Source organism: Aptenodytes patagonicus, chromosome 1 (genome assembly GCF_965638725.1).
Source record: "Aptenodytes patagonicus chromosome 1, bAptPat1.pri.cur, whole genome shotgun sequence".
Taxonomy (NCBI): domain Eukaryota; kingdom Metazoa; phylum Chordata; class Aves; order Sphenisciformes; family Spheniscidae; genus Aptenodytes; species Aptenodytes patagonicus.
The window spans coordinates 45924284-45937845 of record NC_134949.1 but is presented as its reverse complement, the minus strand read 5'-3'; the positions used below and the strand labels follow the sequence as shown (position 1 = coordinate 45937845).

Genomic DNA, 13562 nt, shown 5'->3' with positions numbered 1-13562 from the left:
AACTGGCAATGCCCCAGAGCACAGCACTCGGATGAGTGTTCTTTGGAGTAATAACTTACATTACAAGGACTTAATTCTGCTCATAGTTGTGTATGTACAACTCAACATAAATGAAAGCTGCATGCAGACAGCCAAGGGCAAAATCTGCTACAAAATATTTCAAAAGGATGAAATATTAGTCCAATATTTAGTCCAAATTTATTGGACTAAAAAAGCCTCCACATTTTACAAGTGAAGTAATGGAATAAAACCAGCTGTATTCATAACCACATAAAAACATTCCGCATTAATGTCCCTAATTTCAGTAAGAATATTAGGAATATTGGCGTAACAGAAAAGCTACAGGGCATCCGGGAGTGAATGATCCACATAATGTAATTAAACCCAATACTAAATATGCCACTGGAAAGGAACAAACACAAGGAGGTTATTAATTAAAAGGTATAATACTCTCAACATGCAAACTGGCAGCCACAAGTTAAGCTCGGAAGAATTACCTTCTTGGTTTTCAAACTGTTCTGACAACAGATGGTAGCAGCAGCCTACACTGCAAACTGCTTTGATTTCAGGCTTGGCAGTAAAAATTCGTAGTGTATTTGCAGCAAGATCGCCACATGTATGTAGACCCACCATCATACAGTCCTAAGAAGAAAAGGAAAAGAAAGCAACAATAAGGCATCTCCCTCTTCAACTGAAAGAGCACGAATAACAACAACAAACTCCAAAACCCAAACATGCTGCAAATGGTTACCGAGCTGTAAGGTTTAAATACACAACTCCATGAGGACTCCTGCTGTTCTGTTGTAGAATTTTTCAATGCATAATAAAAGCTCTTCAGTGCTAAGAAAACATCGTGCATTGCCTCTGTGGAGCGACAGACTGCTCATCGCTTTGTTCAGGTAAGGAACTACGTACGCATCCCTGCACTCTACCTTCGCCGGCCATGAGGAAGCAGAAGTTCAAGACTATGAATAACAGCTGATTTACCTGCATGGAAGGGAACATCTGCGTGGTGACTGGACACAGGCCATTTTCTCTTGTCTTTCCTAGCTTTCCTGTTATTGTTATTACTACCACTGCTACTTCCTTTTCTTACTTCAGATTTACTACTGTAAATCTGGCTGGACCTATCTATGGCATTTCTGCTATTTTAAGTTGCTGAAATCAAAACCACTTCCTAAATATAGATGTAATGTGAAGAGCAGGCTTTGTTATTTCCAAAACTGTAGTACTGCCGCAGTTTTGCAGTGTGCCTACTACTACTCAACAACAAATGGGCATTTTCTTCCATAGCACAAAGAAAGAACTTCAGCTTCAGATGCTGTTCTTCTGTCCATTCTATTTCTTGTTTTCCTTTTTCCTCAATTCCCCTTTTCCCTCTATTTCTCCATCCAAATTATCCCTCTTCTCACCATTCATAACAAGATACTTCCTTTCTGGCATTGTTAGTTGGAAGCTACATGGTAAACATGGTATTGCTTTGAATTTCAGCCTTATTTATTAACAAGGTTATCAACAAGAAATTAGCCCAGAGACATTCAACTGGGATTGAATTTCTATATTGAATTTCTATAATCATTCTGACTTTATATGCACATCTATTTTTGCTGCTTTACACCCAATTTTCTCACCCATCTGTATTATATAGTATATGTATGTGCAAAACAGTAAAACCTCCCCTTTCCTATCCCCCTTTTCACCTTCCACTTTGTGCTGCTTCTCTGTCCTTGCCCTCTCCTTGTCTTAGGATCCAAAGTTTTTAGGTGGCAAAAGTTCAGTTTCAGTCCAGCTTAGTTTTTAAAGACTTTTTTCCTATCAGTCAGCTTCAGCTCACCATTCCACAAAGCTTTTTTCCACATGCAATTACAGTAATAGTGGAACAAGACTAAAGTTCGGAAGCTAAGAGAAGATGTGCACTTGCAAGGGCAGGGTTTAAACCCCAGGACAGGAAAAGTTAGAGAGATTCTTTCAGGAGAAAGCTAGTGGAAGATGGCTACCACATGCAAGCTAGAGGAAACACATTACAATGCTCAAAACTTCTGAACAACACGAGGGCAGTCTGTCTGCATCAGGTACACTTTTAGACCGCCATTGACTTCAGTGAGGTTGCCTGGGTATAACTGAAAGTACTTTCTGGATTGTTGGCTTAAGTGTAGCAAAATTTGATATCTCAATATTAGTCCTGGGCTATATACAAACATGCATTCCTATACCCGTATTTCATCAGCAGATTACTTTCAGAACTTACGGTATAAATCAGTAACTACTAATTTTACCCATTCCCCATTTGTCCCCAGCTTAGGAAAATCTGAGGGAAAAAAAATCAATTTATGGTTACAATAAAAAATTGTAAGTATTTGTAAAACTATTTCTAAAAAATATTTTATTTCTAAAAATTCTCAAAATACTTTTAAAACATGTAAATGATTGCACATTTTAGTTTTTTAATTACACACATTCATCACACATAATGTGCTGTTCGATTATTACTATTTTTTAACACAATGAAGCTTTTACCTTTTCTGACAGTAATTTTTTTTTTTTTTTTTTAAAGAAAGGCAGTGATATAGGATTTCTTCTACCTTTTACATCACACAAATTACATGCTAAGAGAATACAAAATCCAACTGTGCAAATGTAAAGGCATATGCTTCATCAACAAACCCTGCTGCTCAGGGTGTCTTTTGCAGACAGACATGAGCTTGCTCCACACGTTTTCAGATACTCAGCAGGATTTATTAGCTCAAGTTATAGGGCCATCAGCACAAACCTATGGTCTTGAATCAGAGATGAATTACACCCCTGAATATAATAGTTTGGTTACTACTGAATACGGACAAGTTTTTATCTTTCCATAAAAGACTGAATTTATCTACCCAATCAATGTACGTTAGCTCAGGCATAGGAACTAAACAGCCACACAGCTTCTAGACGTGTCACTGTCTTTGGGCAGCTGAGCTTGGGCTTGGCCTTGTTTGATCAGGGGGATGGAACACCTCTCCTGTGAAGAAAGGCTGAAAGAGTTGGGGTTGTTCAGCCTGGAGAAGAGAAGGCTTTGGGGAGACCTCATTGCAGCCTATCAGTACTTAAAGAGAGCTTATAAAAAAGATGGCGGCAGACTTTTTAGCAGGGCCTGTTGCAACAGGACAAGGGGGAATGGCTTTAAACTAAAGGGGGGTAGATTTAGACTAGATATAAGGAAGAAATTTTTTACGCTGAGGGTGGTGAAACACTGGCACAGGTTGCTCAGAGAGGTGGTGGATGCCCCATCCCTGGAAACATTCAAGGTCAGGTTGGACGGGGCTCTGAGCAACCTGATCTAGTTGAAGATGTCCCTGCCCACGGCAGGGGGGTTGGACTAGGTGACCTTTAGAGGTCCCTTCCAACCCAAACTATTCTATGATTCTATGATTGTTTGTGTAGACACAATCCCTGCCAGCTAGTAAATTACTAAATGAACTTAAAGTAACGCTGAAAAGTCAAAATATAAAAAAATTATTTGCAAATAGGGCTCTTTACAAACTTTTTATGCTGAGTACTAGACAAAATAAATTCTCCTATGCCTTCAAAGTTTAATTGAAATTACAAAAATATAAAACTTAAAAAATAAGAAATTTCAGGAAAATTGAAATTCCAGTGCTTAATATATCCATCTACCTGGTAAATATAACTCTCTTCATAATAATTAAAAGTTATCTATAACCACAATTGTAAAATACCCGAATGTGCTAATATGTCTGCTGTTAAGTTTGACAGCTGATTATTATCTACCCCGTAAATTCTAAAGGATGGTTTACATATTCAAAATAATCCCAACAGATATATTAAAATAGAAAAACAATGTGTATCTGCTAGACATACTTCTGCTAACTGGCTGAAAAACATTATTGGGCCAGAATATTCATTTACACCACTGATAGCACTCTATGTACACTCAGCAAACATTATGTACATATGAAAATTGCAATATAAAGACAATGGACAATCTACTTCAAATATTAGTAAAATAACCTCCAGATCTGTTATGATGTCACTGAGTTCTGTTTCTGCAGTGATGCAAGAGGTCAATGGAAAATACAGGTTTGATTCACTCGACTTGCTTGCTTTAGCCTTGAGAGATGCCATTTTTCTTTGCGCCCTTTCCTCTTCACAGAGTTCCCCACAGCTACACTGAGATGAAGAAGAAACTTCTACAGCATCAGCAGGCAGAACATTTAGAATAGCAAGAATCTCTTCAGAAAGTTTGCTCTCATCAGATTGTGTCCGAGTCACCAAATCAACTTCAGTTTGTTTGCTGGTTTCAGATGTAGCTACTTCTGTGAAACCACAAGAAGGAACTAAATCTTGGATAGTCACTTGGTCCTGACTTTGAAGACTGCTGTCGTTATTTAAGGGCTTTTCACTGATTGCTTTACATTTAATTTCACTTTCCACTGGCCTGCCATTTGCCTTTTCCAACCTCTGGCTTTTGAGGTTTGCTCTTCCTCGACTCTGATATGCTCTCCAGTGTTTCTTCAATTTTCTGTTCCTTTCATGAGCACCATTAGTGTTGGTGTTTGAGGAGTCAATTCCATAAACTTTTAAGTTATATTGCATGGACAAAAATGAACTCAGGTAGCCTTTTCCAGAACCTATATCAATCACCTAGGTAATGGGGAAAAAAGAAAATAGAATTCGCTGTATTAATGAGCAACAAGACACGCTTCAATCAAATGCAAAATAATTCCCTAAAAATTTAAGCATGGATTTAATAGCTACCTTATCAGTATCATCCCTCTGAATACACTTAGTTCTTTTGCTTTGTTGGTCCACTTTTTGACTTTAAAACACAGAATTAAGTCTTAACTGATTTGCTCCAGAAAACAGACACTGCAATGCTTATGCAATGCACATGTCCTGACTCTTCTGGGAAAGACTTCCAGTATATATTTTGACACAGAACTTCCCTCTGCTAAAGAAAATAACCATAAACCGTCACCACCACCACCTGCCCTTGCTAAACTGGGTCAGGATATAGAGTTAGCAAAGAAAGCGTTCACAGTATTTAGCTTTAGGCACCCAGCTCCCATACTGAGGAGTCTACTACCACTAGGTGTACAGAAATAAGCAACTTCAGATTCAGTGCCTAACTTAATCACTTCAGATGTGACCTAAAGACAGGTGATATTGATACCCCCTTTTATGTTAGAATGCTTATTTATACCGCTTTCCCATTCTGTGAAAATGATCCATACAGCTTTGATTAACTTGAGGATGCTTTTGTAATAAAACAAAGGGGCTCATATGTCACATGTGCTTCCCACTGCCTGTTCTCGAGGAAGGAGTGAATAGAAGGGATAACTAGCTGACAGTTTAGTTCGTCTCATAGTTGATAGCATGTGCTAGTTCAGTGACTGATATAATGCAGGAAGGAAAACACTATACAAGAGTAATAGCAGAAAGAAGGGTAACCTGAGACCTTTAACTACATAATCACAGCTTTATATCATGTGTGTTTTAATTTGTAATAAATATATAACAAAATATTTTACAAGAATAGGCAGTGACATTTCTCTAAGGAAAGAAAATTATAATGTTCGCTTCTGTTCAGGTATCCACCAAAAATTATACTGACTAGATATAATGACTTTGTAGATGTTCCTGAAAGTGTTTAATTCAAGAATATCTATGTCTTGTTCTTGGTCTGTCACACGTTCATAAGAAAGCTTACACTGATATTTGTAAGTCCAAATAGCAGCATACACTACATGGATCCATCTTAAACTCAACTGCATAGTTTTTTACCAGGTAAGAATACTCAGTACAGCAATACTCTTACGGAAACGAAAAAGAAAGATTTATTCCTTATTCTAAGAAAGTTAAAGATTTATACAGCCATGGAATTAGGAAGAAAAATTTCAACCAATGTCAGTAAAGACTACGTAAAACAGTGAAGAATACACACTATTAGGTAAAAATCGTTTACCCAGGCTGCACATGGCTTTCTCACCTGCACTCGTCATGTGATATTGCTGCATATTTGCCATCTAGGTATGCTACAATCCTCAAATTTCTTGAATGAAATCAGTGCAGGAATGGATTTAGTGAAATAGAATTTATATAATCTAAGCATACTTTTTGAAAATGTCATTTATTTGTCACATTTATCACCAATATTCTCCTAAATTATTTAAAGGTGAAGGAAATAAAAGTGTTCAAGGAATAATTTTTCCCACTACTTTATGTAACATATTACTATTATGCAGAATATGCACACCTCCACTTCTACAAGGTTTTTAATTATTTCTGTGAAAGGCAGCATTTGGACACAAGAGTCAGCTAGTGAATTATTCCTAACTCCTACATGTGACCTCTAGTGGCTGTAAAGACAAACTGCTGTTTGGGTAAGGTTTTTTTAGTTGTTTCCAAGTAAAAAGAAAACAGTAATATATTGTTAAATTAGCACTGGGAGAATAGTTTTAAAACGAAAGGAAAATTTGACTAAAAATAAGCAGGCAATGATCTTGTGCTAAAAAAATAGACGGCATTAAATTAATCCCTGCTTTACCTTCCCTTGATTACATAAGGAAAGGTAATCAGCAATCCATAGCGTATCTGCCAAGCATGAACTTTTAAAATGAAATTTCCATGATATAATGAACTCCAAAGGTCTTGTCCATAGTGAGTTGGGTACTATGTTTAAACACAGTTTCTGGCACGGCGCAATCAAGAACTTCGTTTCCAGAAGCATTCCAACATTTCCCAGCACCAAATCACAAATTTAATGGATGCTGAATGCAGAATTATATCATACTTACATTACACATTGCAACTGTTGCTGCACATGCTGCAATTTCCAAGGAAAACTTTCACAAATACATTAAAGAAAACAAATGTGCATTTAAACAAAGAATCATCATCACTGGCTTCTTTTCAGAGTTTAATCAAGAACTTCTTTATAAAATAAAGGTCCACTTGTATAATAGGAACAATGCTTAAAAGGGGCAGTAAACAACTGAAAAAAACGCTTTAGTTAGTTTGCTTTGATGTTTTAATTCAAATCATTAACCTAGAAGTGATTACAGTAGTAATAAAATTTCTGCTTTTATTCTCATTTTACTATTTATTATACTACATTATAAAATACCACAAGAGAGCAATATCCTCTACCACCCATTATACATCATGGGTATGGAGGTGAAATGGAGGGCATTTTTCAAGCCGCCAGCAATCTGTAATATCTGAAAGAAACACCCTGAGGACATGTGTTGTTGTAAAACATGTGTGGTGTTTTCATAGCTCTAGATTGTTTAATTAAATGCTGCATATATTTTGTTTTGCGAGAAGGATAGAAAAAAATCAATACGGAAAAAACTCTCCTAAAACTTTACAATTCCTATACTTTTTTAAGTTGAAAGGTAACCAAAACAAAAGGAGTCGCTTTTTTAATAACGAGAAGGAGGCTTTTCTTTTTTTTTTTAAATGTAACTGGAAAGCTCTTTTCATATATTTGGGATTTGTAACTTTGCACAAATAAATTTTGCTACAGTGACTAAAATGGAAAAAAGTTAATATAGAGCAGTCAGCATTTCATATTCAGTGATATACTGCAATAATATTTTTCATTAAATGTTACAATTCTTTCAAAAAATAAACAGAAAATAATCCTTTGTCTAAAGACACTCCAAGCCATCTGATAGAAGTGCATAATCACTGCATGAAATTGCAGCATATTGACAGATACTTAATAATGATTGGTTTGAGATTTTATTAGTAACCAGCTACATTGGGGCTTAGGTTAGGTCATTAAGGTGGCTCTACTCTTTTACTCTTTGAATATGGGTTTTCCTTTCCTTTCATTCCTGAATCTCACAGGAACTATTTAAAATCTAAATGAAAATGCTATATGAAACACCACCTTCCAGCAAACGCAGAGAACATTCAGTATTGCATTATAAGCAAACTACACTCTCCTACAGCTTTTTCAGTACGTGAATGTCTTCAACACTTGAACAACTAATACTTGCCTGAAGCAAAAGGTAAGCAAGGCAAAAAACATGCTAATGATAGAAGAAATTACTTTCACAAATCTGCTGCTACTGTATTTCTATTCTTTACAGAGTGCATCCACTTTATGGCTGTTGAGGGCACCCACACTTGTCACCACGGCCAGCTCTTGAAAGAGCTGCTGGAGAGATCGCCTTCCATCGCTGTAAGCATAGATGCTCACAAATTGATTGCGCCTCATTCAGTAATATTTGACCTTAATTGCAGCTATTTACTTGGTAATCCCAGTTGTAAGGAGAAGACTGCCTAAAACTTTGCCTTCATCAGTCGTTCCTCACAAAACAGATGGTCAGGATTCAGAGCTTTGATCTCTGTTTCCAAGGATGCCACAAGCCTGACCCAAACCTATCAAGGGTACTGCATCTTATACCTAAATTAAACTCAGTCTGAGCCAAATAACTTCCTAATCAAAGTTCAGCTTCAGCAACTCAGAGCTGAATCCAAGTTTTGGCGCCTGCCCTTCGGTCTACGGTGGCAGCAGCAGCAGCAACTCAGGATGCTGCAGTTACATCTCCACCACTAAACTGAACAGAGCACGGCCATGTACTCTACCCTCGGCACACGACTGGCCACACCATTAATTTTTAGCAACCCCCCTGGTGCAGGTATGAAGCAGGCCAACTAGCGCTCTCCCATTACAAAGACCAGGCACAATATGGGGGAGAAGATATATCAGAGACCATAGTAATACAGACTCGGCGTGCCCACCTGCAGCTGTCTCTTCCCCCTTACCCAAATCTGACACGTTGATCTTAAACTATACTCAGACATATTTACTTAGGAAAAAATAAAGGCTCAGAGGGAATATGTTCAGCATAAAACCTGGGCAGATACCTTATTAATCTTTGGTTTTAAACAAATATAGTTTGTCCAGCACAAATATTTGTGGGAATTAATATTAGGCTGGAGGAAATTAGTCTCCATTTACACTTGCAGCTCCTTGCACAGAAAGCAAGTGCAGCTCAGATGTAGAAAGGAATCAAATGCAGTGTCCAGAGCCACTAGTCATCTACAGTTTAAAGCGAGGATGAAGCTACATTAGCCAGTTACTAGCATTATAGATCTTAAAATGATTAAACCAGCTCAGTTCACCCAGATACTTACAAATTTAGTCTTACCGCAACAAAGATCTAAGATATGGAATCTAACAGAAAGTTTAACACTGAAAAAGCTTACAGAAAAATTACATGTATGTCAACTGAGGAAATGGTATTGGTGTGCTTTTGTCTAATAGAACGTGAAATACGATACTCAAAAAAGTCAAGTATTGTTGTGATGCTTGTGTTTTGTCAACAGATCCACAAGTAAACGTCTATGAGGTTTTAATGCAACAGTGATCGAGTGCACTGTGCAATCATAACTACATGTAAAAAAAAAAAAAGGGTAAGTTACAATCAAATTTGAGAAAGGAATCCTGCAATTCTTCACCATCCAAGGATGAACTTGCCATCTGATGTATGAAACGGCCAATTCATAGAGTAACTGCTGGGTGATAATGGTGTTGGGTTTCCAGATCTCATACGTGTTCTACCAAATGTAGAACTCCACACATAAATCTCTGCTTAATCTGGTCTCTCTTCAAACTAAAAAGGTCATAACTAAATTCCTAATTGATAGATCTCAATCCATGTTAAATAAAGGTGAACGGCATTAAACAATAGGAAACACTTTAAATCTCTTGTGCCAGAATAAGATGAGCTTTCAAAATTTCTCAGATTTTCTGCTTTGGTTTCTATGTGGCACTCTTTTGTGCCTGACAGAAGGAGAAGAACGAAGTTTTGCTCTCCTACTGATGGTTATGGTAAATTGCCAGCAATATAATACTGATAAACATGGCAGTACCCGTGCATAGCAAAAAAGCAGTACAATTTTTAGCTGCTCAACATATAGAGGATGATTATAATTTCTTAACATTTTTCATGAGTCATAAAATGACTATGACTCACTGAAAGGCAGCTCCTTTGGAACAATACATTTGTAAACAAAATTGTCCTTCAGCTTGGCCCTAAAGGCTCTTCTTTAGCTATTTACAGAAAAAATAAGAACAGCAGCAATAGAACATCAAAATGATGTATTGGAACACAATAAGGAGAATAATTTGGAAGGTACACAGTAAAATACAGTAAGAAATGCTTTCTTACCTGCTTTATACCACAATAATTCGCTATGCTGTCTACCAGCTCTGACATCACCTGCACTTCATGTGATTTCTTATTATTCATAAACTCATCAGTTTTGATACCTGTATCAGATTAAGAAAATAAATACACATTAACACAACCCATAATGATAAAGATTTGTGATCAATCAGAAAAAATACCAGCCTAAAAATATGCTATAATATTTTTATATTTTAAGGATCGTAATTCTTAATTAAAAACTCACTATATTATTACAAGACTAAACTTCGGAATTACAGATGAATTAGTAAAATTCAACACACTGTAAAACTTAGTACTGTTAGTGTAGTTTTTTAAGATGTAGCATATCTAATACCTGACCAGATAGCAGACAATAATTACTACTATAAAACTGTACTATTTCTTCCTGTTCATCAAAAAATACTTATTTTTGTGTTGTTTACCATGTTTACCTTTACATATATGAAATATAAGGGCAGGGACAATTAATAATCACACAGTACGGCTTGTTAATTCTGCAGATTTGCTCACAATATCAAGTGGGAGATATCCAAATAAAAGTTATGAGCAACGCTGGGGAAATTCAAAGGAAAATGAACTTTTATTTTCTTTATTTACCCTATGGATGGGTTATGGAACTGTTACATGTTTACGGCAGAAAATCACTCATTTTAGTGTTGCTGGAGAATGTGTTAATGAGATGGAGACAATCTCTACCACAGGTTTACTGCTTGTGGAGAATACCAAGCGCCCACTTGCTAATCTCTACATCCCCCAACCAAAGGAGGAGCTCAGAAGTCGCTCCCTTGGGAAAAACCCAAACATTTCTCTTAGGCGACCAACACTACAGTACACTTGGCTCTAGTTAAATTGATGGAAATTTTTGCAAGTCTGAGCGATGGTAGAAGAAATTGGACCGTTACTGATGAGCACGCTCCTAGAAAACAAGACTTTTCTACATGACTAGGCAGATTAACTTTCCCATTCTCTGCTTTTTGCACAGTATGCGTTCATCTGTCCAGAAACTGATCATTAGGCAAAAAACTATGTTCATTCCTTGATCAGATCATGCTGGGAACAGAGCCAAGAGTGTTACTCCTTTAAAAGAGAGTGGGGAATTGAACTGAGCTCATGAGAAACCTAGTGTTTTTTCTATTTTTCCCAAAACCCACAGGATGTCTCTATTTCTTAAACATCTGGTTTTTTATAATAAACTGTTATGACAATACTTAAAATCTAATATAGACTCTATGAACTGACAAAAGAAAAAAATGGACTGAAATACTTTTAAACAAAACAAATAGCAGAAACAAGTGTTTGTCATTTCACTAAAGATTCTCCTTAACTTTAAAACTGTGAAGATTACACGGTGTCCTAAAAAACTCTTAATTTGTAAGCATTTCAAATGAAAGAAAAAAAGACAGGAAAAAAAAAAAAGAATAAAGGTCTCTTTTTTTGTTTATATTTGAACATTTTTGTCTGGATAGGCTCATCAGGTAAAGAAGCAGAACGGGAACAGAAAGAAACAGACATTTAACTTCTTGACAGAAATAAAAGTTGCTTGACTGTTCTCCAAAGCAGCACTGTCACCACATATTGCACCTTTTACTCTTTGCTATAGTAAGAATTCAAGAGACTGTGTGAAGTACCATTTCAGAGAGTACTTAAGCCAAATTAAGTATTTTAAACATGAAAGAAATCCAGAAATCCAGAAACCAGACCCAACTTACAAAAGCTGAGGTTCCAGCTAGAAAAATCATAGTTTGCTTATACCTACATATATAAAGCATTTATCACCTTAGCTACTAACATTTCTTAACCATTTTTAGACTTCTTTTCCTACTTTTTGCAGAATGAACACTCTGCTTATATTTCAGCTCAGGGAAAATTATACTGTTTGCAGAAAATTATGGATTTTTTATAAAGCTGCATTTTCTGCAAAATTCTGATAGATTTTTTTACATCATTTTTAAAAACAAGCAGACATATTACAATGTAATAGAAAAACTGTATTTGGGGACTGTCTTATATTGCCAAGACAACTGCAAATTTGAAAAAAATATGTACACTAGTTTTAAACAAACTGTGTAAATTCATTCTGCTATCACAAAATTACTTTCTTCAGACAAATAATTATACATGTAGATTTCCTTATTATGTGTACAACTGATGCAAACAGAACAAATACTAATCTAAAAAAAACATAAGAAATTTAGAGATCCATCTTCTTTTGTGATGAAAAAAGAAAGTGGGGTTCGAATACTTCACAGAAGTAGCCTGGATATAATGGAGTAACAGAAAGCTTAATGTTACTAGTTTTAGCTGGTACTAAAATGCTGCTTATTTCCATTGTGAACCCCTAGCACAGGTAGCTGTTGTCCATTTGAAAAACTGCTTCAACTCTGCAATGCCATTTACAGCTACATCTGTAGTTGTGAAGCTGAACAAATTGAGGAGAGACTGTCTTTTCTACAGGGCTAATGCAGATCTTCCTAAGATCTCCTATGGCAGGGTGCAGGGGTTTTATACCCCAGCTGCCTGTGGAAATTCAGATATACCAGATAAAAAAAAGAAATTCACAGTCCACACCAGACAACACCACCTATACAGAAGCTACACTACTATGATTTAATTCCATAAGCCAGAGTGAGGGACTGGGATAACCGTATACTAAAAAAACATTGAGGCAGAGTGATATTCCAGTACATGGAATTTAAAGACAGATTCGTAAACAGTCACTGCATGACAACAACCTTGGCCATAAACACATTGCAAAGGTAGAGAGTACTCTTAATCCAATACTCTGGCAACCCTCGCTTCTTGTATCAGATATGAACCTTGCAACAAGAGAAATTCTCCCTGCTGGCTTCCTCCCCTTGGCCAGGCTCTTCTGGACCCGTGTGTTCAGTGCAAGCAACCTGATGGTGCAGAAGGGACCACAGTGACCTTCGTTAGGAAGCAATGGAGAAAGCCCTTTAGACTCAGAACTCCACTCTGAGTAGCTGTGTCTACAATACGCCTAAAATGTTTGTGCTTACCAATTGTCCCAAGGAAGGACAGCAGTATGTCTACATTAAGATGGTGAAGAAGTTAAGAGAACTACGCAAGTATGCAAACTGTGGGAATAGGATCATAAGCATGTTTGTCTCAGAACAAGAAAATATATTAAAAACATCTGAAACATAAATGGAATTATCCTGATGCATACTTTTCAGAATATGAGCAAGGCCATTGTAAGGATGCCAATTTTCTCAGACTTACACTTCTCTTGACTTGCAAGCTTTAGTATGTCAGGAAATTAATATATTTTCTGAAACACAGAATTAAGTCCAAAATATCTAAAATAGCTTAAAGTAAAAAGATCACAACTTTCAT

General features: G+C 36.5%; 1 protein-coding gene across 3 annotated transcripts in view; it reads right to left on the bottom strand.

Moving 5' to 3' along the window:
• Nucleotides 1–13562, bottom strand: part of METTL25 (methyltransferase like 25) — a 64591-nt gene that overhangs the window by 41307 nt on the left and 9722 nt on the right. For all 3 annotated transcript variants that reach the window (XM_076333787.1, XM_076333805.1, XM_076333796.1), the window contains 3 exons: nt 10188–10288; nt 4012–4644; nt 498–642 (listed from right to left, as the gene is read on the bottom strand). In XM_076333787.1, coding sequence (XP_076189902.1) covers nt 498–642; nt 4012–4644; nt 10188–10288 — 879 coding nt within the window. The remainder of the gene's footprint in view (nt 1–497; nt 643–4011; nt 4645–10187; nt 10289–13562) is intronic.